Source organism: Gymnoscopelus braueri (assembly GCF_963280865.1).
Source record: "Gymnoscopelus braueri genome assembly, chromosome: 9".
Taxonomy (NCBI): domain Eukaryota; kingdom Metazoa; phylum Chordata; class Actinopteri; order Myctophiformes; family Myctophidae; genus Gymnoscopelus; species Gymnoscopelus braueri.
The window spans coordinates 45605517-45632166 of NC_137610.1; the positions used below are offsets into that span (position 1 = coordinate 45605517).

The 26650-nt window shown below is 43.4% G+C and overlaps 3 protein-coding genes across 3 annotated transcripts in view; all 3 read left to right on the plus strand.

The window, feature by feature from the left end:
• Positions 1-2910: 2910 nt before the first annotated feature.
• Positions 2911-3780, plus strand: LOC308092348 (protein lifeguard 1-like; the record flags this gene model as incomplete). Its single annotated transcript, XM_080438199.1, has 1 exon — positions 2911-3780. One exon carries the CDS (start codon positions 2911-2913, stop codon positions 3778-3780), a length of 870 nt encoding a protein of 289 aa, XP_080294325.1.
• A 644-nt stretch (positions 3781-4424) lies between these two features.
• LOC308092349 (protein lifeguard 1-like) lies at positions 4425-5318 on the plus strand (the record flags this gene model as incomplete). The annotated part of the gene is made up of 1 exon (XM_080438200.1): positions 4425-5318. The coding sequence occupies one exon, from the start codon at positions 4425-4427 to the stop codon at positions 5316-5318; it is 894 nt and encodes a 297-aa protein (XP_080294326.1).
• Positions 5319-10282: 4964 nt separating this feature from the next.
• Positions 10283-26650, plus strand: part of LOC308092602 (UPF0606 protein KIAA1549) — a 95216-nt gene continuing 78848 nt past the window's right edge. The window contains exons 1-2 of the mRNA XM_080438611.1: positions 10283-10430; positions 11720-12219. Coding sequence (XP_080294737.1) covers positions 12096-12219 — 124 coding nt within the window. The 5' untranslated portion in view covers positions 10283-10430; positions 11720-12095. The remainder of the gene's footprint in view (positions 10431-11719; positions 12220-26650) is intronic.

Consider the following 26650-nt stretch of genomic DNA (forward strand, 5'->3'; position numbering starts at 1 on the left):
TATATATATTAAAATAGTAATGTACATTATTACACCAAGCAGCAAAAAAAATATGGCAAAATATAGAAACTATCAAATATTGACTAATCAAAAAAAGGTGGCAGAACTATATGTTACATCAATGAAGGACAAGGACTCTGAACCGAGTCCAGACTTGAGCTTGTAGGTCAGCTATATAAAAAACATGAGAAAAGTAGCAGAGGCCATTTCCACATAGCTGCCCACTACCGCGGAGCGGAGTCTGGGTGTTCGAATCATAGACTGTATAAAATGAATGGACAGCGTTACGCCCCTGGACTCTACAGACCTTAAATGAAGCCGATTGTTCAGCTGTGTGCAATCCGCCATCTTTCAATATCGCGTCATATCGCGTCATATCCTGCAGAATGAAACCAGACCATTATTGGTTGGGTAGCTTGTCAATCAGAAGCGGGGGCGGGGAATGAATGCTATTGGTTGTGTAGCTTGTCAATCAAATTATCCCGCCCCTCCCAGAGCATAACCTACTTTATCGTTAATTTTAAAATAAATGGGACCATAGTTTACAAAAACGCATATCATGATGATTGAAAGGAGACTTTAAACTAGCGACTGGAAGCATATAGTATTTATGACCATTTCTATTAAGGTAATAAAATCTAGTCTAAAGTTTGTCAAAAACCCATCCGCTTGCGTTAAAATAAATTATTTCTGACACCCGCAGGGGTAAAACAGCGAAACTACAGGCCATTCGCATGAACTGTCTCTTCCGTATTGGCGTCAATGTAAAAATCTCAGGCTGGCCCCTTGGTTCGAATCCACCACGGTGCATCGAGTGTCTATATGAACACAATTGGCCAGTGTTCGGGGCGGGGAGGGTGATATTAGTCACTGCACATACTCCTACGAGCTGGGGGGCGACACCTGTGGGCTCTGTCTACTCCTATCTACTCCTCACAGGCAGGTGAGGAAGTAGGATACAACAGCTGTGACAACACACAGAAATGTGCGTGGGGAGGAATTAATTGGCATAACGGCTAAATTGGTGAGAAAAAGGGGTAAAAAAATAAATAAAAAAGGAGAAAAAAAAGGGAAGAAGAAAAAGCTTGTGGAAAAGTCTTGATTGATTGAATACTTATTTGTTAACAGGACAGGTAGTACAGTCAAAGGTTATATAACACAAAATGTAAAGAAGGCTTTCACATCATACAATTGCTGGAAAAAGTCGTCATAGCGAGGCTACACTCCAAAATATTTGCTAGTCGTTATGGATATAACCGTGAGTCAGACCACATCACAGAATGCCTGGTACTCCATATGGAGCTAACTGACAGTCCGTCATCATACACTCCATCTTTTGGCATGACCGACATTTTTTTACCAACAATATAAACAGAAATATTACAAGACAAAATGTAGTTACAAAAAAAAAGAAAAAGAAAAAAGAAAGTATTAAAAAAAAAAATGCAAGTGTGGTTGCCCCGACACAAGTCGTGGGTTGCGGCTGCCGGGACCCGAGGAATATGCTCGGAGGAACAGCGTCGGAGGCCATGCAACATGCGATTCAAATTTGGTGCAGATCGGATCCTGGGTTTGTGATTTATGGCCTTTTGTTTTTAAGAAATAGGCTCTCCCACTAATTTTACAAGCCAATTGCATTGTCACATCAGTCCTGAGATCATGTGTATTTCATTTTGAGGGGATTGATCCCCCCCCAAAAATCTTGTTTTTGCAAAAGGTTACATATTGCACATTAGTGGCGCCCCCCTATGGGTCAAAGTGGAAATGCTTTTGCTGCTTTTGTTGGGAACACGACCCTTGACATGTCATTCTAATTTGGGGTTGATTGGACGTTTCGATAATGATTGTATGTAAATTAGGCCCCTCCCACTAAATTTGGAAGCCAATTATGGACTAACGGTATGGGCTATCAGAATTCTGCCTTTATTCACCTTATTTACTTGAATGGGAGCTGCCCCCTAGCATACATGTCAATGGGAAAATGTAATTCACTAATCAATTAATATGAATTAAACTAACATATTGCTTAGTAAAACTAACGCACACAACCTCCCGATGAAGCCGGTCGAGAGACCACTTAGAGACGCTGGCCTAGTGATTCTAGGTGGGAAATGGCCTGGTTTCTCTGGGTGTGAATATTATCCACCCCTACTGAATACAATAGGGTGCCTACGCAATGTGTGTGGTCATCACAAGCCTTATTCAATGTTTCTATCTAGTTTTTGGGCGGTGTAGCCGCCCCTATAAGTGGGGTTGGGACACCTCATTAGCTGTACTGTGATTGGCTCATTAGTACACCCCTAGCTGTACTGTGATTGGCTGACTCTATTGGCTGACTCTATTCAGCACTGTGATTGGCTAGCGAGACACATGATGACATTAATAACCTATAAATAGGATTATGCACTTCGAAAAATCTTTTTTTTTCAAAGTGAGCTTCGATCACTATGATGACCACTGTGATGACCACACCGCCCACTTCACACTGGGTGTGATTTTTATTAACTTGTTGACCATGTTGATAATGCCAACATTTCTTTGTTCTCAAACATGTCTGCATTTCGTTGTCAGTCATGTGACAGCCAGTCTATAGGACTACCCTGCACATTGAAAAATGGGGATGGCCAGTAAATTAGAAGGTGACAGAAAATCGGAAAACTGTGAAAATGTGTTGTAATACTATATATGGCGCCATATTACCATATATGGAGCCACCAACAGATGTGTCAGGAGGTGTGACCTGGAGGCTATAAAAGGCTATGGTGATTCCGCCCGTTACTATAATCAGCAAAACTATTAGACTTTCAATATTTTTCAACAGCTTTAGATACCTGTAGATATTTCCAAAGGCCTCTTTTTAAAAGGAAAACTGACATTGTGAAAGGAGTGCATTGAGCTGAACAGCGCACCATGTCGCAGGGCGGCTACGGGCCTCCCCAGCCAGGCTTCTCCATGCCCCCTCCGCCAGGCTTCAATGTGGCCCCTCAGCAGGGCTTCATGCCCCCTCCATACGGCCAAGACCCCCATACAGCCTACCCACCGGCAGCCGCCTATGGACAACCAGGCTACCACCCGGAACCTCCTCCATCTTACCACCACACTTTCAACCCCAACTTTCAGGACATGGCCATACGAAAGGCTTTCATCAGGAAGGTGTTCTTGATCCTCACAGCGCAGCTGCTGGTCACGTTCAACTTTGTTGCTGCCTTTACCTATTTCCATGCTGTCAAGCAATTTGTGATGAGAAACCAGTGGCTTTATTTCACGTCCATCGCCATCTACTTGGTCACTGTCCTCCTACTCGTCTGCTGCGGAGACTTCCGCCGCAAACACCCCTGGAACCTGGTTGCATTGTCTATCCTGACCCTGAGCCTGTCCTTCTTGGTGGGAACGATTGCCAGCTTCTACGACACAGAAATCGTCATCATGGCCGTCGGCATCACCGCCGTGGTCTGCTTCTCTGTGGTCCTCTTCTCCCTACAGACCAAGTATGACTTCACTTCGTGGGCGGGGGTGCTCTTTGTCTGCCTCATGGTCCTGATGGTCGTTGGCATTCTCTCCATCTTCATTGCCAACAAGATCCTAAGCATTGTCTACGCCGCAATGGGAGCCCTCATCTTCACCTGCTATTTGGCTGTGGACACCCAGAGACTCCTGGGTGACAAGAAGCAGGCTCTGGGTACAGACGAGTATGTCATTGCCGCCCTCAGCCTCTACCTTGACATCATTCAGATATTCCTCTTCATCCTCAGACTTTTCGGTGGATTTGATAATGACTGAGGGTGCCTATGTTTGGCAGACCAGAAGGGAGAGATAGAAAAATCCTCTCCTCATCATTGAAAGCTTCAGTATTATTGGCCTCAGCCTTGTCCTGTTCTGAAATTTGACACTCGTCTGTCCTACGGTTTGTTTGATTGAACTCGAACAGACAAACAAACAAACAGGGTGAAAACATAATGTTGCCTTCAGCCTTGGTGAAGAGATTATGTTTATAACCAGGGCAAGGCTTGAGGTTGAAGGCCGATGAACAGGGCAAGTCCAAGGCCATTAAACTGGAAATGGCTTTAAAGTCCAAGGCCAATAACAGAAGGGACCAGAAGGGAGAGATGGGACCAGAAGGGAGCACACATTCAACAATGGGGATGGCCAGTACATTAGAAGGTGACAGACAGAAAATCAGAACAATTTGAAAATGTGTTGTATTACCATATTTGGAGCCACCAACACACACGTCAGGAGGTGTGACCTGGAGGCTATAAAAGGCTATGGTGATTCCGCCCGTTACTACTGTATAATCAGCTAAACTATTAGAAACTTTCAATAGTATTCAACAGCTGTAGATACATGTAGATATTTCCCCAAGGCCTCTTTATAAAAGGAGAACCGACATTGTGACGGGCGTGCATTGAGCTGAACAGCGCACCATGTCGCAGGATCAGAGTGGTTTCCCTGTCACAGGCAAGAGCAACACTCCCCATAACGTCTACGGGCCTCCCCAGCCAGGCTTCAATGTGGCCCCTCAGCCAGGCTTCTCCATGCCCCCTCCATACGGCCAAAACCCCCATACAGCCTACCCACCGGCACCCGCCTATGGACGACCAGGCTACCACCCGGAACCTCCTCCATCTTACCACGACACGTTCAACCCCTACTTTGAGGACATGGCCAACCGAAAGGCTTTCATCAGGAAGGTGTTCTTGATCCTCACAGTGCAGCTGCTGGTCACGTTCAACTTTGTTGCTGCCATTACCTATATCCATGATGCCAAGTACTTTGTGATGAATAACCAGTGGCTTTATTTCACGTCCATCGCCATCTACATCACCACTTTCTTCCTACTCGTCTGCTGCGGAGAATTCCGCCGCAAACACCCCTGGAACCTGATTGCATTGTCTATCCTGACCCTGAGCCTGTCCTTCTTGGTGGGAATGATTGCCAGCTCCTACGACACAGAAATCGTCTTCATGGCTGTCGCCATCACCACCACGGTCTGCGTCACCGTGGTCCTCTTCTCCCTACAGACCAAGTATGACTTCACTTCGTGGGCGGGGGTGCTCTCTGTTTGCGTCATGGTCCTGGTGGTCGTTTTCATTCTCGCCATCTTCCTTGCGAACAAGATCCTGCACGTTGTCTACGCCGCGATGGGAGCCCTCGTCTTCACCTGCTATTTGGCTGTGGACACCCAGATGCTCCTGGGCAACAAGAAGCTGCGTCTGAGTCCAGACGAGTATGTCTACGCCGCCCTCAACCTCTACCTTGACATCATTCAGATATTCATCTGCGTCCTCAGAATTTTTGGTGGATTTGATAATGACTGAGGGTGCCTGGCAGACCAGAAGGGAGAGATGGAAAAGATCTCTCATCTTCAGTATTATTGGCCTCAGCCTTGTCCTGTTCTGAAATTTGACACTTATCGGTCCTGCGGTTTGTTTGATTGAACCCGAACAGAACAAACAAACAGGGTGAAAACATAATGTTGCCTTGAAGTTGAAGGCCGATGAACAGGGCCAAGGTCACTAAACTGTAAATGGCTTTCAAGTCCAAGGCCAATAACAGGGACGCAAACAACTCACTTGCTTACAACACAGATGTTGCTTTTTTCCCCCATCACTTTGGTTGACCTGTGAGATTTTTTAAACATTTTTTCTTTTTCTTTTTTTTTTCCTTTTTTCTTTTTTTACATAGTCCAACATAGTCCTATGTTGCATTGATCAGAGCAGTGGTCACCGATTTACATGGCCATTTGAAGTGTTAAACACTGCAGTAACACAGCATATTTTTGGTGTGTTACTGCAGTGTGTTAATTGGTGTGTTCATTTTGTAAACTTTCAGGATGGACTGTAGTAACATCTACATCATCTCTGTATTTGCAGGTAAATGATTCAAGATGGAAGAGTTGGTGCTACTAAATACCAATTTTGGATAACATTTTTGAAAACCCCTGAACAGCGTTCTTTTGGCGGATTGAAGCAACGGTGCACGTATGGCCCCTGTTGGGACTATTGTCATAGCAGACCCCTGAACAGTGTTTGTGCCAACTGCCAAGTTTGGTTCGGATTGGAGCAACATTATGCCTGTGGCCCCCAGGGGCACCTGACGGGGCCATGCTGTACGTGGGCCCTGGTGTGACTATTCTCATGGGCATGGCAGACCCAGTGTTTGTGCCAAGGACATTTCGTGCGTGTGTGCATTTTGTGAATTCATCGTCTCAGATCCACTGTCACACCGGCCCACTGATCAGCCCTTCCCACGGAGCTCCACACTCTCAACATGATGGCAGAGGGAAGCCATGTCGTTATTAGACCCCCTCTAATAATGGAGAGACTAGAGGGGTGATTTTCATTTTCATTTGCCTTGGTGAAGATTTGTTTGTTTGTTCATTATTTAGCATGGTGTTTTGTTTGTTGTTTTGGCCATGCCCGTGACCTGCTTGCCGTCAACATCCACAGAGACTCGCCAGGGAGAACCGGCTCGAGTGTGTGATCAGAGCTCTCTCTCTCTCTCTCTTTGAGTCCGTCTCGTTATTCTTCTAACCCTAACCCCCCCCCCGCCCCCAAATAGCGTGTCGCAACCATTTACCATTACCTAGTCAATGCATAATTTATAGTTTAACATAAACTTTCCATCCCTTCTCCATTCCCCTCTCACAGTACCATTCTGGTCTGTGTGTGTGTGTGTGTGTGTGTGTGTGTGTGTGTGTGTGTGTGTGTGCGAGCAAGACTCATTATTGCAACACACCACAGAACAGACCACTGCAAAAAAATTCAAACATCTTGGATGGCTGTTATGACTGCAAAGGCATGGGTGCTTGGTGAGAAGGGGAAAAAGGTGACAACTTGGCTAGTAACGACGAGTGCCTAAGGCACGAGTCAGGAAATCTTTGCAAACATCATGCGATTTGATGTATTCTGGCCATGATTTTTTATTGGGGCTGAAGAATCAAAACTATCAAAAAACACAATATGAACTACTGTCTCCAGATCACAGAGCCTGCAATTAAATGCGAAAAATGGAGAGGGAGCCACATTGACTTCTAAACTAGGTATTCTAGTAGATACTATGTCTATGTAACATACAGTGACAATCTTTGCATGTTCATACATTTTAATAGCTAATCATGGCTCCATCTTAACACTAACAGGATTAGTCTTCCTTTACCACAGGGGTCTTCAACGTTTTCAGGCCAAGGACCCCCTAGCTGAGAGAGAGTTGAAGCAGGGACCCCCTCGGTGTGAGCTTGTAGATCGAGGCGTTGTGAGCTTGTAGATCTGCTATTTTTGGCTAAAGCTCTCCTCAGAAAAGGAATGCTAGGGTTCAAGTGGTTATGGCAAAAAAAAAAAAAAAAAAACATATCACACAAAGATTTGGCGGACCCCCTGTACTAACTCTGAGGACCCCCTAGGGGTCCCGGACCCCCTGTTGAAGACCCCTGCTTTACAGGTTAATGGTCAAGGTAATTGAGCACCGAAGTCCTGACGTCACTGCCAGTAGAGGGCGCTTTACGCAGGTTCATGGCTTTACTTTTTGTGTTGATATCCTCATTGGGGAATCTTAGATTGCTTCATATAAGAACTGTGTTCCAAAAATAAACACATTTTTACTCATATGGATATGAAGCATCGACTGATGGTGTAAATGTACACATTTACCCAAAGAGTAACACAATATAAACTCTAGAAACGAGTCAAACAACCCAAAGACTACATTTCCCATGAACGTGGCTGCTGTGGGGACAGTGATTTCAGACCCGGAAGTAGTAGTTCTTAAGACTTCTAAGGCAGAATTAATTCCATTTTTGCCAGAAACAGGCTGTATCAAATATGAATGAATATCATAAATGATGCAGAGCCACCCCCCTGACAAATTTATGTTTGGAACACAGTTCTTACAGTATATGAAGTGATCTAAGATTCCCAAATGGGGATTTCAACACAAAAAAGCCACGAACCCGTGGAACAGCGCCCTCTAGTGGCAGTGACGTCAGACTTCGGTGATCTATTGCTGACTATTTGGGTCAAACTTGAGTACGCTCCCAAAAGAGTCTTGTATATGAGGACTGTATTATTGTCACCACTGTCGTCAGGTTTTTCGTCACGGCAGCGCAGTCCGAGTTGCTGGTGTCGGAGGCGTCATCATTTGGTTTGGCTTCCTCGGCCCGGGCCTTTGCCTTTTTCATGAGGCCCCTCGCCGCCCAGGAGTCGACCGCCTTTGGCAGCGAAACGAAAAATTTACCAGCTGTAAGACGGCTGTGTTTTAACACTTTCGCCACCTTTTTGGCCTGCTTTTCACTGACTGAGGTGCCTGTCCACCTGTGATTGGAAGAGAAGAGATGTAGTGAAACTATTAACTTAATGAGTTGTTCTTTGAAAAGTACTTGGTTTTAAAGATTTACCTGGATTTACAATTTGCGCTTCTAATGATGGTCGCAGTGGCCGCTCCCTCTAGTCCAGCTTCCTTCCACTGCGCCTTGATCAATTGCGTCAGGTCTGTGACCATGGGAACCGGCGGCAGAGTTCTGGAACACACATTCAGAACCCCCCGGCCCCCGGTACATGTCTGTGTGTCAAGGATATAAGCTCCCAGCCTCTTCCCTGACCGGCATCTGAGCGGGCCCGCTCGAAGGTGATGGCAGACCTGCAAGAGTAGACAGATAAAAGACAGATCTCTATGAGTGGAAGCAACATGGAGCAAACTGTGTGAAGACTTGGGGGGGGGGGGGGGGGGTAAGAAAGAGAGTGGTAAGAACAGGGAAAGGCAGGGGAAAGACCCAGGACGTGACACACATATATATATATATCCATTTTACGTCTTTTTTTACTTGCCAAACAGCCTCAGGATATTGTCCCTGGCGTAGCACCTACATTTATCTCCTGGCTTTCAACATCCAGTTCCATCACCTGTTTCCTGCCGATTTAATTGGATATCATTGGTCATCTGACCAGTTTCATTGGATTTCATTGGATCAAATCGACAGGAAGTGGAAAACACACAGCCTAGGAAACAGGTGAATAGAAATATATTTAAGTACACGTTATCTTTTTTAAATTACACTGTATTCTCTATGGCATTAGGGTGTGGAAATGGAGATATCTGTGGGTCCCCATAAAAATTACTTAGCATCAAAATCTGTTTAACCACTTTAACCCTGTTTTATGCTTCAGCTATAGTCAAAAATAGCAGATCTGCTATTTGTGAAACTTGAAAAATCACGTTTGATTACTTGAAAACATATTCTCTAATAAGGATTCCTGGCACAAAATGTTGTCAGATGGGGGTCCGCAGCCCAATGCAGATCAATTTAGGTTTAGTTTAGGGGTCCTTGACATGAAAATGTCGAGAACGGTGCACTATTTATAAACGGTGCCCTACAATGATTTAACCCTACCACTAGGTGGCAGCATACACTAGCGTTTCTGCTAGGCACACGTCAATGTAATTAGGCTGCCACTTACAGTGTGGTAAAGTAACTAAGTAAAATTACTCAAGTACTGTACTTAAGTACAATTTTGAGTTTACTGGAGTATTTCCAATTTTCTATATTTTTTCTTCTACTCCACTACATCTCAAAGGAAAATGTACTTTTACTCCACTATAATTATTTGAAAACTTTTGTTACTACATGTTACTTTGTAGATTTGTATAATTATTACGAAACCACTTCAGAAGACCTATACTTTGGCAATTTGAAAATGGCCAATTTACAAGCTCACAACGCCTCGCGTTGTGAGCTTGTAGATCTGCTATTTTTGGGGATTTTTATACATGATTGTATACATTTGAAAACTTGTGATAATGGGACCTTCTGCATAATGAGTACTTTTACTTTTGGTGCTTTAAGTACATTTTTATACCAATACCTTTGTACTTTTACTCAAGTAACTGTTTAATCCTGGACCTTAACTTGTTACTTGTAATTGCTGTATTGATACTTTTACTTAAGTAAAAAAAAATGTGAGTACTTTTCCCACCACTGGTTGTGAGCTTGTAGATCTGCTATTTTCCAGGCTTAATGGTTCGCACGAGACGACCTACGTTGCCGTGGAAGCCACAGACGCCAGTCACAACCGAACATAACGCCCCCTCCTCCCACCCCTTTTTGAGGGACAGAGTCCGGATCCAATCACCGTCGTGCAGCGGACACCGAGGGCCAATGGGATGCGTCGGGGGGGCGTGACCGTGCCGGGATGACTACTAGTGGCTCTAACAGTGTTGCCAGAGAGTGTCAGATCAGATGAAAGGCAGAGAGAAGACGCTGATCAGCCAAACGGCATCACAATCACAATAAGTTGCATTCCAGTTACACTGTAGGGCTGTTAAAGTTTAACTGCACGCTTTGACACGGGTTTTCTATCTCTCCGAGGACATACAAAGGAATATACATATCTAATAGTGCGAGGAGCTGATCCCATTTTTTTTGAGGGGGGGTAAGTGTTCATATACGTTCATTGGTCTACGTTACTGAGCTAGTTGTGCAAAAAATAATTATGATAACTAATATTTAACAGAAAATATGTTTTTGATCTCAGAATGAGCTTTAGGCGATCATTTCAAAGTGTCTGTGCGGCTGCCTGGCTATCATATCCAATGAGTCATAGATTTATAGTAACGGGACAACACATCATGATGATGCTGCTGCTGCAATGTAACGGGGAAATGTAACGTTTAGATCTGTAACGTGCCGCACTCTAGGGTGCGTGTGCGTGTGCGTGTGTGGTCTGGTTTTGGTCTGATCCGTCCTTTGTCATGCGTTTCTCTCACGTCTCAATAATGTGTGCATGTGCCATGCGTGTGTGAGAGAGTGTGCGCGCGCGTGCGTGCGTGTGTGTGTGCACGCGCGTGCAGTCAGTGAGTTATCTGGTCATGCGTGACGCCATGAGGTTGCCTTTATAATGACTGAACGGACTAATAATTATTATCCCCCATATGATCTGCCTCTATGGAGCACGTGGGTGCATGCATGATGTATGATATACTATAACTCTATGATGCATGTCTGCTCCCTTTGTGAACAACGCATGGCGTTCCTTTTGTTTTAGACTACAGGCAGCTATAGATGCAGAAGAGCAGGGCATGATGGTGATGTGATGTAGTTGATGCACTGTAAACATCCATGGTGTTTATTTGAACTCTGATGGGGGTACAAATCTACCCAAAAGTATATAGTGGAGTAAAAGTACATTTGCCTTTTGAGATGTAGTGGAGTAGAAGAATACTGGCCTGAAAGTGTTATATGGCTTTTATAAACATGGCAGCTGAGGTGTGTGTGTGTGTGTGTGTGTGTGTGTGTGTGTGTGTGTGTGTGTGTGTGTGTGTGCCGCGTGTGCGTTTGTGTGTGTGTGTGTGTGTGCGCGTGCGCATGCGTGCGTGCGTGTGAATTCATTGTTATGCATACCATGGGAATGTCACCTGTGTTGAACCTCTCTCTCTCTCTCTCTCTCTCTCTCTCTCTCTCTCTCTCTCTCTCTCTCTCTCCCCGCACACACATACAAACACACACACACACACACACACACACACACACACACACACACACACACACACACACACACACACACACACACACACACACACACACACACACACACACACACACACACACAGGCCTATTATTATTATGCTGTATCTGAGTGAATTTCAACTGAGACTTTTTCATGCATGTCGTCAACATGCCTATTATAAATTTTTAACAGCACAACCTTCTTTTGTTTCCAGCTTGAAGACCATAGAGAGACACGTTACGGACGGCGGGGACCAGGAACTAAAAGGGTTTACATCCAAGAAGAGAAGGCACCTGACCAAAAACACCCACAGCCTGAAGCCCACGGTCAGCATGAACCTTCTCCTAATAAACGGACACCCATAGCTGAGTGGGTAGAGAGAGGCCATCTGGGAATCGGAAGGTTGCCCGGTTCGACTGCCCGGCTCGCCCCCAGTATATGTGTGGAAGAGTCCCTGAGCAAGACACTTGACCCCCAAAAAACCCTCCTCCCCGTGTGTTCATCAAAGTCGTCTGAGCAGCCATCCACTGGGTGGTAAAGTGAGAAAATACTCCCCCGTACTCCCCTAAATGGATAAGATGCCTTGACCTCCATAAGATGGCAGGTTTACTCCCACCCCCAGGCGGCTCCACGGTGAGGCCCGCGGCTGCCCTTCACGCAGCCTTTCTGGGGCTGACGGCGGTGTTGGTGTCGGCGGTCGCAACTGGCTCACCTGTTGCAGGTAAGAGAGAATGCCTGTCGGAAATCAAATCACACAACAACATTGTGATCCACTGATTTTCTACAAATGTCTTCTAAATCCCAACGGTATTCTGAAAAACGTATGTTTCTATATCAGCGGTGCTCAAACCTTTTCATGTCAAGGACCCCCAAAATGATATGTGTTTGGCCGCGGACCCCCATCTCAAAATAATGTTGTTCCAGGGACTCCCAGAAGCAAAGATTTGAGTTAAAAATGTTCGCTTTAAAAGAATAGATATATTCAAAGATTTGCACACATTTTCACGATTTTTCAAAAATAGCAGATCTACAAGCTCATAGCGCGGCACTCGGTGCCGCGCTATGAGCTTGTATATCTGCTATTTTTGAATAGCCAAAGTGTAAAATAATGCTTTTTAGCTCAAATAAAAAAATGACACTGATGCGTTCCAGGTCTTAATGCAGTGGGTTCTCAAACTCTGCAATTTCAAGGACCCCCATTTTTGGTATGAATGAATCGTCACACAGCCACATGTTGTGAGCTTGTAGATCGTCTATTGTCGTTGTACGATCATGGTGTCAGGCTTAAGTACAGGTGATGTTATTGTCATCATCAGTTTTTTGCTGTGTGAAGCGCTAATGTGAAACGATTGTAATAACGAGGCTGCTTGTCTGTCTGTGTACAGTATGTGTACAGTACGTACATTTGCCCACCTGCTTGAAAACGCTGAAACAATCTTGTGGCTGAAACACAGCCCAACACGCTCAACTATGCAAACCTCTCGTTTGACCTCCACCATGTTACGTAGATATTACTCTTTTGTTTCAACATATTCTCGCTCTCAAGTAGTACTTGAGAGAGGCTTGGGGCGACATTTGACCGGCAACATTTGACGTAACGGGTAACCCCGTCCCCCAGAAATCCCGGCCACACTCCAATGCGGAAGTGCTGTTCTCAAACCAGTTCTCAAACTCAACCCGTAAGAGGTTGACGACTCCGCTAAAAAACACTTAAAACTAGAAAAAGTGCTCCTCGGAGCACAGGTCTCCGCCAGGTCAGGTACGTTATTGTGGCCTCCTGGTGGCGCTATAATAGGCCAATGTGAAAAGGGTGCCATTTATTCTTAGGTCTTTCACGGCAATCAGACACTGCATTCATGATTTGAGGCATTTTGTTCCAAAAATGTGTTTTGCTAAATTAGACCTGCTGGTGGCGCTATAACAGGCCAATGTGAAAAGGGTGGCATTTCTTCCTCGGCCTAGTGGGAATGTGTGTGTGAAAATTCACGGAAATCGCAAGCTGCGTGCATAGTTTGAGGCTTTGTGTTCAAAACGGACCAATCCTGCAAACTTTGGAATCCAACCATAGGCAATGAGGATGGAATATGGGAAATCAGACAGATTTGTGTTGATCACATGGCTATAGAGATACTGTGTACCGATTTGCATGACGTTTGGATAAAATCTGTAGTAGTAATACAAAAAAAAAGGGTTTTGCACAAATCGGCCTCCTGGTGGCGCTATAACAGGCCCATGTGAAAAAATTGGGGCAGAGGTTCTGAATTGGCATCCAGGGAGTGTGTGTGCACAGTTTCGGAGCGACCGGGCCAACAGTGCCAGAGATTAGCTGCTAACACACAGACAGGACACACGGACGGACGGACGGACGGACGGACGGACGGACGGACAGACAGGGGCGAAAACATACTCTCTCGCCATGCCTTTCGGCCTGGCGGAGACAACAAGGCTGGCGCGCCGTCTGAAGATTTACGCGCGCATCACCTCGCTCGCCTGGCGGCTCACTCGGGGAGCCTTGCGTGGCTCAAGTCCGCTTTATACCTAGGCTATTTGAAAATAGCCGAACTACAAGCTCACAACGCGTCGCATCGCGACGTGTTGTGAGCTTGTAGATCTGCTATTTTCAAACATTTTAGTACTTTTACTTTTAGTACTTTAAGTACATTTTGATAAATACTTTTGTACTTTTACTCAAATAAATGTCGAATTCCGGACTTTAACTTGTAACAGACTACTTCTACATTGCAGTATTGATACTTTTACTTAAGTAAAACATTTGAGTACTTTTCCCACCACTGTATACCGTAAACAGTATCGTAAATCATCATGTCCTCGTGAACATGCAATGTTGTGGCTGTCCCTTCACGTCAAATGATGACAGATGGTCGAATCCGTCCCAACTCGGCACCCGTTGGATGGCACAGGTGTGAGAATCGACGGTTTGTTTAGCCTAATCAGTCAGCTATGTGGTGCCCAATGGCACAGCATATGAATGTGCATTTGCCATTACGTTCTTGCGGAAGAGAACCATGAAAAAGTTTTCTAAGGACCAATAGTCATAGATATTAATTACCATTTAATTAGGACAGAGGAAGTTCTACAGAGTGTGGCATATATAGTGGCTAATAGTGTAGCTGGCCAAATAAATATAAATTTGGGGGTCCTTGACATGAAAAGGTTTGAGAAACACTGGGTTAAACTGTGGTATTGGATCAGTTTGGCCTGTCCTGCTTTGTATGTGCAGGGGTCCCAGCCTCCCAGGGCACTGACTGCATGGCCTTCTGGGATCTGCATAATGTGGAAACCGGACAGAAAGTCTGTGTGATTCCGGAGCCTCACATAAAGAAGTGATTCACTGGCTACACTTGGCTCTGTCTCCACATAGAAATAATCAGTGGTTGTAAAGTAACTAAGTACATTTAACTCAAGTACCGCAATTATACTTAAGGACAATTTGGAGGTACTTTTTACTTTACTCGAGTATTTCCATTTTTACATACTTTATATTCTACTCCATTACATTTCAGAGGCACATATTGTACTTTTTACTCTGCTACAATTAATATTTGATCGCTTTAGTTACTAGTTACTTATACAGATTTAGATTGAATACATGCTCACAAGATCTACAAACTCACAAGACATTGCGTCTTGTGAGTTTGTAGATCTGCCATTTTCGAAAAACGTTTGACAAATTTCGACACATTTTTGTATTGTGCTTTGGTCTGTGAGTATATTCTGATACTTTTGTAATTTTACTCAGTACATTTTTTATACAGGCCTTTTACTTGAGTATGTTTTACTTTTACTATGTTTACCTAGTAAGTAAAAAACCTGATTACTTCTTCCAGCACTGCATAGAACCTTGGGCTAAACCAATTTCCTGTCATGAAACAAAGATCAAGGTTGTAAATCCAGCCAATTAATAGCTGTTTGCCTAGATAATGAAATGATCACACTCACCACCACACGCACACGCACGCACACACACACACACACACACACACACACACACACACACACACACACACACACACACACACACACACACACACACACACACACACACACACACACACACACACTCACAGATGCGCGCACGCGCGCACACACACACACACACACACACACAGACGCGCGTGCGCACACACACACACACACACACACACACACACACACATGCACATGCACATGCACACTCGCATGCATGCATGCACGCAGGCACACACACACACACGCGCATACACACAAACAATCTATTGAAAGGAGCCCCTTCTGAAAGTAGCCAAAAGCTGATGAAATGAGGCTGTAATTGGATTAGCCTCTTAATGATCGGGCAGAAGCCACGCCCACAGACACCATGGACACGCCCCATTCACAATGCGTTGTGCGTGTCTGTCAGATTGGAGTGAGTGTGGAGGCATTTAGTGGCCCTCTCCATCTCTGGGACCCCGATCTGACAGACAGACAGACAGACAGACTGACAGACAGACCTTTATGGATCCTATGAGGGAAATTCAGTTGCCATAGTAACAACGCGGTATAAAACAGTGTAAAATGACTTATAAAACATCATGGCTGTCACACAGTGGTGGGATGCATGGGCTTCTATAGGAAACAGACCTCCATTTTCTGTTTTTGGCACCAAAAAAAAGATTGTGCCAGGGTCCCCCAGAAGAGAAGATTTGAGAACCCCTGTTATAGGAAACCAGCCCCACCCCCCATCAGGGTTGCCAGATCTGCTTATTATAATTTCTCTGCAAGATTTTATTTGAAAATAGCAGATCTACAAGCTCACAACGCGTCGCCATGCGACGCGTTGTGAGCTTGTAGATCTGCTATTTTCAAATAGCTGATGTATATGTTAAAGTGCTCATGTGTCCCATAGTCGCTTCTTTTGGGCTGGTTTTCCTAGACCTGGTTGCTTGTTTCTCTCACAGAATCTGGCAACACTGCCCCCCATGCTGTACAGAGGTTATCTGAGGTGTGAGGAGGTGGGAGGCCTGGAGATAGATATGTTCTCCATGTGTGGGCAGATGCCATTGGTTCTAAAAGTGGGGTACTTTGGCTATTCAAAAACAGGGCTCCCTCATAAAAGAGATCTTGTATCTCTATGAGATTTCTCCGGTATAAACAAGGAGAAATCCCATTGTATAATTAATTCAATTCTCAACCTATTTAATTTCAAAGGACCCCCCCCCCATAACTCTTCGAATTTTGTTCACTGTCAGAGTTATAGAGATTTGGTGTCGATGGAAAAAAAGCTACAGAGCCAACTTAGGTCCAGTGTATGACGAATTGTGAGCATCCCTATTTGCTTAATAGTGTAGATGATACATGTCATAAGATTTCGTAATGTGATGAACGCACGCACGCACGCACGCACGCACGCACGCACGCACGCACGCACGCACGCACGCACGCACGCACGCACGCACGCACGCACACACACACACACACACACACACACACACACACACACACACACACACACACACACACACACACACACACACACACACACACACACACACACACACACACACACACACACACACACACACACACACACTTGAGCATAAATCCGTCATGATTTGGATGGACTTCAGACAGTCTATCTATTCTGGTCTGAATTAGCCTGGTTCAACTTAAGCGTTCTAAATTTAGACTAAACATATTTCTTTTTGGAAAGTGATTGAGGGTGGAATGAACAGTGACTTTGTTATATAGAGCAACTTGCTTGCTCTTAGGAACAATTTAGACCTCTAATAAAAGCCATTAACCATGAACGAAAACAGAAACAGAAAAACAGTGATTTGACTATCAAGCTATACTCTCAAGTTAGGTTTATTCATGGTAAATGAAAGAAACCTAGACAATGCGCTCCTCAGAGCGCACGTCTCCGCCAGGCCGGGTTGGCTACTACCAAGTCTGGCAACTCTGGGAGTTGAGTCATGATCCAAGGAATCCAGGTGAAAAACAATTGTGAGTGTACGACCTACTGTCGTGCTATCTAAAGGTCGTTTCAGACGCGGAGGGGTGGAGATCGCGCCACGATCATTGTTGTTTTTATCCTCCTGCGCGTAGCGTGGGAAAAAAAGCTTACCACAATCCAGCTCACGAGCGCGAGAATTTCACAGGACCGCGCCCGCCTGCCTCTCCGCCCCTCAACTTCTCTGCACGTCCCAAATAATTGCCCGCCTCTCATTGAAAATGACTTGCATAGGCGCGTTAACCGCTCCCCGTCTGAAACAACCTTAAAGGAGCTACACCATGAATTTTTTTTTATTTTAATTTTTTTATATCATATGGTGTATGTCCCTCAAACCTTTTTCAAAAGGTTTGAGCCTAAATCATCACTCAGATATACTCATCCCAAGTCAATTGTGTCTGTTAATAAAAACAAATATTTAAAAAAAATATTAAAAAAAAAAAAAAAAATGGAAAGATTCTGCATAAAAAGAAGCATCTAAGAAAAATACAAAATCGAAAAAAAAACACTTTGAACATTTTTCAACAATTCCACCAAGTGTTTGAGGTGCCTGTTTCACCCACTTCCGGGGGGGCGGAGCCAAAATCAGAGCCCGAAGTATTTGTTCGTAGACCCCCACTTAGGGGGGGTAGAAAAAGTTTCGGAGCGATTCGGGCACTTTTCATTTAACATTGGGTTTGCCATCAATAATGTTTGTGACCTCATAAACATTTCTGGAAATCCATGAAATGAGAAGGAATGACTGAATTAAAAAAAAAAACATTTTTGGGGTACAAGAGACACTGGGGACCCCAAAAAATACAAAAAAACAAGAAGAAAGTGATTTTCATGGTGTAGACCCTTTAAGAGTTTTAGGCCAAAACTGTTATGGCTTTGAAAAATGTGGGTTGGCGATTCTTCCTTGGCCTAGTGGGACGGAGTATGCGTGCAAAGTGTCATGCTGATTGATCCAGAGGTGACAGAGAGTAGCTGCTACAGATACGAATGATTGCGATTTAAAGATTTAATCGTGTTTTTTGGCATTGAACATTGGAACATAATATAGACCAATTATTTGTTTACCAACATTGAGACTGGATGCTCAGGTGATTGTTTCATGCAATCAATTCTCAACCAGGGCCGCATTAACCGTGGAACTTAGTGGAACTTGTGTTCCACGGCCCGCAGCCTGCAGGGCCCTGTGAGAATGATAGACAGTTTAGACACTGTAGTTATAGCAGAAACAGACTGTTGGAAAGGCTGTGCTGTGCCCTGTGTCTGTGCAGTGTGACTGTCAGCGCCGCTCGTGCTGGCGGTGGCACATGCACCGAACGCACGTGCGGTGCGCGTTCATTCGCTGGGCGTGCGAACGCACCCGATATTGTCCGATTAATGTTGAGGGGGGGCCTTTGATTTTGTGTTGTTCCACGGCCCTGAGGGGTCTTAATGCGGCCCTGTTCTCAACCTGTTGTTTCGGGGTGCGCTGGTTTCAGCGTACCCCAACCCCGTATTGTGTGTTGGGTAGTGAGGCGCGTCCTAGCGAGACCTGACAGAATGGGTTTCATTTGCAACCAGTATGACGCTTGCAACCAGTGTGACGTTGTCTGTTAAGGGGTCTATTAAAATTGTATTCATATTATGAATACAATTTACATTTCTGTTTGGTTTTTAGGCTTCATTATCACAAATTGCACAGGGCAGATATGACAAATAACTTAAATATACCTAAGACATTACTGACACATTTAATCATTTTATATATATTTTTTAAAAGCATAGCAGAGGGGATCCACAAGCTTACAACACGTCACTTTGTGACGTGTTGTAAGCTTGTAGATCTGCTATTTCTGCTATTTTTGGAAAATGTATGAACATTTTTCAACATGGAAACGATTATGATGATTATGCAAAATAATTGCTTTTGTCTCAAATAATTGCGATTATGTAATAATTGTGACAGGTCTCCGCCCTTCAGCCGTCCGTCCGGCCTTCGGCCGTCCAGCCTGGCAGAGACAACAAAGCCATTCATTCTTGCCAATACTTACATGTGGTTGTCAGTCACAGCACAGTGTTTCTCATCTGAACGGCTTGTACTGGGCTGCATGATGTTAGTGTGTTGACTTGAGAGGAGTTGTAAATGTTGACATGGGGACTTATAATATAATATATATAATTACATCAGACGCACGTTTAAGTATAACGGAGGCGCTTGTGAGGGGCTGTGGTGGTCCGGTACAAATGGCAGCTGTTCATGTCACATTCATCATCGGGTCATTTTGTGTCATTGTTGCCGAATAATTCAGCTGTAGAATCAGCAGCATATAGCTTTGAATTGGCTTGTACATTAAACTTAAAGGGTGATGAACCGCACAGGCTGATTTTGTAGTTTGTTTTCCATTTCTGGTTGAAAGAAAACTACCGTAGATTAAAGCCATGTCAGGCTGCATAAGGCTGACCTTATTGTACGCTGTCTTGTAAGCAACACAGCTGCAGCTTATCAAATAAATAATGGGCGTGTTAGATTTAATCTAGCGCACCCATTATTAATTTCATTAGCCTACTAGGCTGCCATGTTTTTAATCTGCTGTAGTTTAACAAAGCACTAAATTAACCTTGAATTCATTACAGAGCTTGTCGATCTGCTATTTTCAAGGAAGTGCTGAATATAAGGTTATAAGTGGTTAATTGGGCGTGAAATCCCAAATCCCTTGCATGCTTCCCTTTCAGTACACCCCGACAACTGGAGACAACTCACTCCTTCATGCCCCAATGCAAATAAATGCCTACATTTCTACTATTTTTGGATTTAGTTTGTCACATTAATCACCCTTAGACTCATAGTAGCAGAGTAGTCTTGCCTGACACCCAGAAACCGGGGGAGGGTGGGTATCCCTTTGGGCTGAGTGGTAGATGCTTGGGGTTTCCCACCCAGGAGACCAGGGTATGAATCCAGGTGCCGTGACCAGTGCTGCCATGTCTGCTTATTATAAGCGACTTTGGGCTTGTTTTTCTGTAAAGTTGGTTGTAAATATTGGTAGTTGAAGGTTTTATGGGCTTGTTTCCAAAGTGTAGTTGCATAATTGGGGTTCCTTTCTAATGTTGTTTGAACCAGTGTTTCTCAAACGCTTTCATGTCAAGAACCCCCAAATTGATATGTATTAGTCCGCAGACCCTCCCCATCTGAAAATAGTTTGTGCCAGGGACCCCCACACAAGATTTGTGTTGTTAAAATGTTTCAAACATATTCCAAATATTGCACATTCCTTTCACAATTTTATTTCAAATAGCGGATCATTGTGAGCTTGTAGATCTGCTATTTTCAAATAGGCAATCTGTTTCTGTTTCAAATAGCCGATCTGGCTGCTTGATTCTCTCGCAAAGTCTGGCAACGTTTGGCCGTGACCCGGACTAGGGTCCTGATGAGGACCTCTTCGGTCAAAGGGGGATTCTTCTCCCTTTACTCAGCGGTAGATGTTTGATGTCCAGTTCATAGGTTTGAATCCAGGTGGTTCCACTTGCACTAGATTTTTAAGATCAAAGTCACTTCTAGGTTACCGCCCTAAATGCACCAAATATAGCCTAGCTTGTAAAATGCGTATCCCTCACGGGTAAAAGCCAATATTTTGAAGAACCTCTACTTTAATCGTTTCATTGCTGTAGTGTATTTAAGACTATAGACTTTTGGCAAACTGCTGTATGGAATAACTTAGTTAGAGCATTGTTGAAGCAGAATTACCACACACAAAGTCTAATGTAGTGTACATTTACTGATACTTGTATATTTACTAAGTATATTTGTTATTGTTGTTTTTTATTACTTATGACTTTCACTGTTGTAGATCTGCTATAATTCAAGTATAAACTGGGCTATAAATTGGTGTTTTGTAACTAAACTTTTCAAATAATTGTAGTGGAGTCAAAAGTACAATATTTGCCTCCTAGATGTAATGGAGTAGAATTATAAAAAGTATTGGGGGGGGGGGGAAGTACTTAAGTAGATGTACTTACTTTTTACATCACTGTCTGTCCATCACCATGCAGTTATATGATGACAGCTCCATGTTCTGTTTCTGCCGTTAACCCATTCAATCCGGAACGCATCTGTGTCATTTTAGATTTTAGCTATAGCCATTGTTTTATACTTTGGCTATTCAAAAATAGCAGATCTACAAGCTCATAGCGCTATGAGCTTGTAGATCTGCTATTTTTGAAAAATCGTGAAAATGTGTGCAAATCTTTGAATATATATAGTTTTTTAAAGCAAACATTTTTAACTCAAATCTTTGCTTCCGGGGGGTCCCTCCCTGGAACAACATATTTTGAAATATATCATTTTTGGGGGCCCTGGACATGAAAAAGTTTGAGAACCACTGATATATATAGCAACATACGTATTTTTTTTTCAAAAAAGAAAATGTTAGGATTTAGAAGACATTTGTAGAATCCCCAGAAGCAAATATTTAAAAATGTTTACCTAATTCTTTTTTTTTTTTTTTGATTTTTCAAAAAAAGCTACAAGCTCATATGAGCTTGTATATCTGCAATTTTATTAATAGCCAAAGCAATCAAAAAATGACACAGATGCGTTCCCGTTCTTAATGGGTTAAGACACCAGTCCCACCACTCTCCTCCTCCAACGCACCCAAAAGAACATTTTATAGTTTCTAGGTCAAATGGAGCATGGTGACCCAGGTATAATTACTCCCCCAGACCCAACAATATCATTTCCCCCTCCTCTTCTTTTCCCCAATTCATATCGCTGCTGTCGGGACAGAAACCTCTTATCTCCGTATAGTAACATTTTGTTTTTTTCTTCGTAAGATTTAACTCCCCTACTTGATCATACTACAGCGTCACACGAAAAAGCATGGCAGATCATAGAAGCATAGAGAAACGTAGCAGATCCACACGCTCGATACACGGCGCGAAGCGGCGATTTTTGTACTTGTGGATCTGCTACTTTTCTTTTTCTTTTTTTATCCTGAAAAGTAAAGGTCCTTACACACCAGGGGCGATTTTTTCATGCGAATAATACGTTTTTTTTTAAAACCTTATAAAGTCAATACAAGCTTCCACATCAGTTTCGCTGAGCGAAAAAGCGTCTTTTATTTATTCGGACCGAGTCCGAATTTTGCATATATTCGCATAATCGCCGGTGTGTAATGACTTTAACAGTTTTGGACATATGAGGTTTCCACCCGACAGAGACGATATGTTCATGATGTTCTTTTGCCGGCTTTTCTGTTAACCCCTAATTGCTCCCTGAGCGCCGTGGAATGGCGCTCACTGCTACTAAAATACATTTCACATACTTGTACATATATTTCACATTTGCATATATACAGTGACACAAAAAGCACCCCAAGGAGTGGGGACTATTCTATTCTATCTATTGTTGTGAGCTTGTAGATTGATTACTTTTTGCCAAATGTTCGCCCCCAGAATAGGGACGCTAGGGTTCCTGTTAACTCATTCAGTAAATTCAACGTGATCAGTCTGGCAATGCCAGGCTAGGGGGGACCCCCCGCTCAACCAATTATACTGTAAATCAGTGGTTCAAACTTTTTCGCATCAAAGACCCCCATATTGACAGAAATTAAGCCCACGGACCCCCATTTGTAAAGATATGCCAGGGACTCAACCATTTTAATTTCTTGTGGGGGGTCCCAATCTACACTGTAGTATCATTATCAGTGTTAATGTAACACTAAGAGTTGTAACTCTCAGAGTTACAGACACATAAGGGTCAATTTGGTTCCTAACTATTAATTTGAATGGGGACCCCCTGGAACCCCCCCCCCCCACAGCTGTAACTAAGCGTACTGATATACGTATGTATAGTGTTGTATGTTGTATATTGTTATTGTATTATGTTGTATAATGTAAAAGAAAAAAGGCCAATTATTGATGGTGTTGCATTGAATTGTGATTGTCTTTGTATCATGCTGTATATACAGTACAGTACTCTTTTCTTGCCCTGTATCCTGTATCTTAACTGCTTGAGCTGTCTATGGCGACTGAATGTCCGTCACTCACAGGATCAATGAAGGTCTTATCTTGAACTATATAGGGTTTAAAGAAACAGGTTCACATCAGTGTCACAGAGAAAGTAAAAAAAAAAAAAAGTGGTTTCATAAGAATTGCAGAATTAGCTTTTAAAGTTAAAAATAAAAATGTCTGTGTGTAACTGATTCTCTTTGATCGCCCGGGTCTCTCTCTCTCTCTCTCTCTCTCTCTCTCTCTCTCTCTCTCTCTCTCTCTCTCTCTCTCTCTCTCTCTCTCTCTCTCTCTCTCTCTCTCTCGCCCAGGCCAAACGCAGCCCTGGCTAATTAGGAGCGTGGTCGGTCCGTTGCCATGTGAAATGTGATCTGTGTGGGATGACAATATGGCCATTCATTATTCATTAGAGCCGGGACCCAGTTGCACATCAACTAGAGCCATCAAAAGCCAAACACCAACAGGCCTGCACTATAATAGACCTAGAAACAGTCCTATTGGTTTACTTTGAACCTATATAGGCAACATTTTTCAAAACATGTTATTTTATTTACAAAAAAACACAATAACACAAACAAAATATTTAAAAAAATAGCTAAAACAGAACATCGACAACTCGATTTAACGTGTTCATAGTATATAGGGCATAATTTAAACCCTATATTCTTCGTTCTGCGGAGTCCCCCAGGCGTCTATACTTTTTCCCCCTCTGTACCAAATATCTAGCGAAAATAGACGATCTACAAGCTCACAACGCAACACATTGTGAGCTTGTAGATGTTGTTCCCCAGAATACGGAGGGATGCTAGGGTTAATATCTTGCAATATTTTTTACTAGTGTCTGGGCTTACAGCTCTGTTTCAGTCAGTGATGGAAAGTTGCCACTCAAGTACATTTACTCAAGTACTGTACTTAAGTACAATTTTGAGGTATTTTTTACTTTACTAGAGTATGTCCAATTTTCAGTACTTTTACTTCTACTCCACTACATTTCAGAGACGAGTACTTTCTACTTTTGGTACTTAAAGTCCATTTTGATACCATTACTTTTGTACTTGTATTTGAGTACTTTTTACACCACTGGTTTCAGTGCAGTGTGCTGTTCAGCTACCTTCCACCGGTGCATGGTGCTATGAAGGTGCTATGGTGGAGACCGGCTTACGGACGGGACATCTGGAAACGATTTTTTGCGTTGCCCCCTTGTTGCAATTTTCCACTGTAGTTTCAGCGTCCTACACTTCCAAATCTAGCATAAATATTGTTGTTGGACTTTAAAAAATAAATGATTGACAGCCATCCTGGCTAATCAAGGACTGCTCCTTAACAACGGTGGGTGGTCTTGTGCCAAACCTTAAACTGTAGCAGCTAAACCCCCCTGTAATGATTTAAGCATACGTCATTTAATCATACGTCAATTAGCCACAGCGGTTTTGATGTTTTTTGGACACCGTTTATTGGGGCTCAATCACACTTACGCGATTAAAGATGACCAATGGGTTTTCTGGATGAATTGTTCGAATGTCGAACAGAAAGAAACAGCCTGGATTACAGTCATCACATTCTCCAGCGCTCAGACACTTTGGAGTGCTATGAAAAGTGTATGTTATTAAGGCGAGCGTTTTTGATTGATTGAATACTTTAATAGTCAGAAATGTAAACAGCACGTGGGACATTAAGTAAGACATTAAGGCTAAAAGGATAAAACAAAAAAGTCTTGGAGACGTCAAGGCTGCTCTTGCCCCATATTCATCCTCACATTAATCTTTACTGTATGTAAATATACAGTAGGTATTATAGCCTTATTCTAGACTCTTGTTCGATTTGTTTAACATAATTTGCAGCCTTATACCTGAGTAGAATGGACCTGACTTATAACCACTTGAAGGGATAGTTCACCTCCAAAATGACATTTTTTCTTTCGATTATTCACCCCATGGAGACTTGAATTGCTGGGCTCATTTAAAACAGCCCTAAAAACTCATCTTTCTGGAGGCCATAAGAGGAGGTAGTACCAGTTTCCCGGTAGACAGACGACCCCCCTCCCCCCTTTTTTTTGTATATATTTTTTCATGCTGCTTTTTTTTTGTACATAGTGGTATTTTTCTCTGTATTTTATGTTGATTTGAACTGTTTGGTTGCTACTATATATGTCTATGAAATTAATTCAAGGACCCCAACGGAAACAAGTCCGCAAGGACTTTTTTGGTCGGACCTTTTAGACAAAAGTATTATAAATGTAACTGTGTTTTACATTCTTTGCCTAATAAGAATTTCAATCAATCAATCAATCAATTCATGGATATTCTTTTGTTTTTGTCGCATTCTACAGCCAATAATTTGATGACCGGCAGCGGTTACCGTAGGAGACACAAAGACTCTCCATTGTGTCTCCTACGTGGGGTGACTAATGGGGTGACTAATCGATAGAAAAAAAGTAATTTTTGGGGTGAACTATCCCTTTAAACCCATAGGTGACCGGCGTCCCACAGGGCTCTATACTTGGTTACTCCATTTTCCCCTCTCCCCGAAAATAATGTTTCGCCTCAGAATAGGGACGCTAGGGTTGGTCTGGTTAGTGTAGTGAGAAGGTATCTTAGCCTCTCTGTGTTTTCATCACTGTAGCTACTCTAGATTGTCATCCCTAATGGCTTTGTTAATAGAAACAGGACAACAACAGAGACCTCTGTTATCTACGTATGTCACAGGGGGTTTTCAAGTAGGGTGATAAGAATAGTACTGGTAAGGTTGACAAACCAGCCTGGTACTGCGAACCTAAGCTGTTTCTGTTGATTGCTAGATGTTGAAGCTATCTTGTGTTTTCTTGCCTTTGTGCGTGTGCTCACAATGAGGTGTGGAGGTGGGGGGAAAAAAGCCAGTCAACGCTTTGAACTCAGAACGCGGCCAGGCAAAAGTTCACAACTCTGGCAGAAGGCTGAAGGCTGAGGCCATACTGTGCCGAGCTCAAACTAAAGTGTGTGCTCCAATGAGCTGATTATTTATATATTTATCAGAGCAGATGGTGCACTTCAACTCTGCCTCTTTTCAAGCCAAAGTGGGCTAAACCCACCGTTTCTCAACGTCGGGTCCGGGGACCACCAGGGGTCCAAATGAACCCTTTTACAGGTCTGTAACTCTGAGAGAGTACAAATGAATGCCATTTGTACACTCTCAAGAGTTCTTTCTTAAA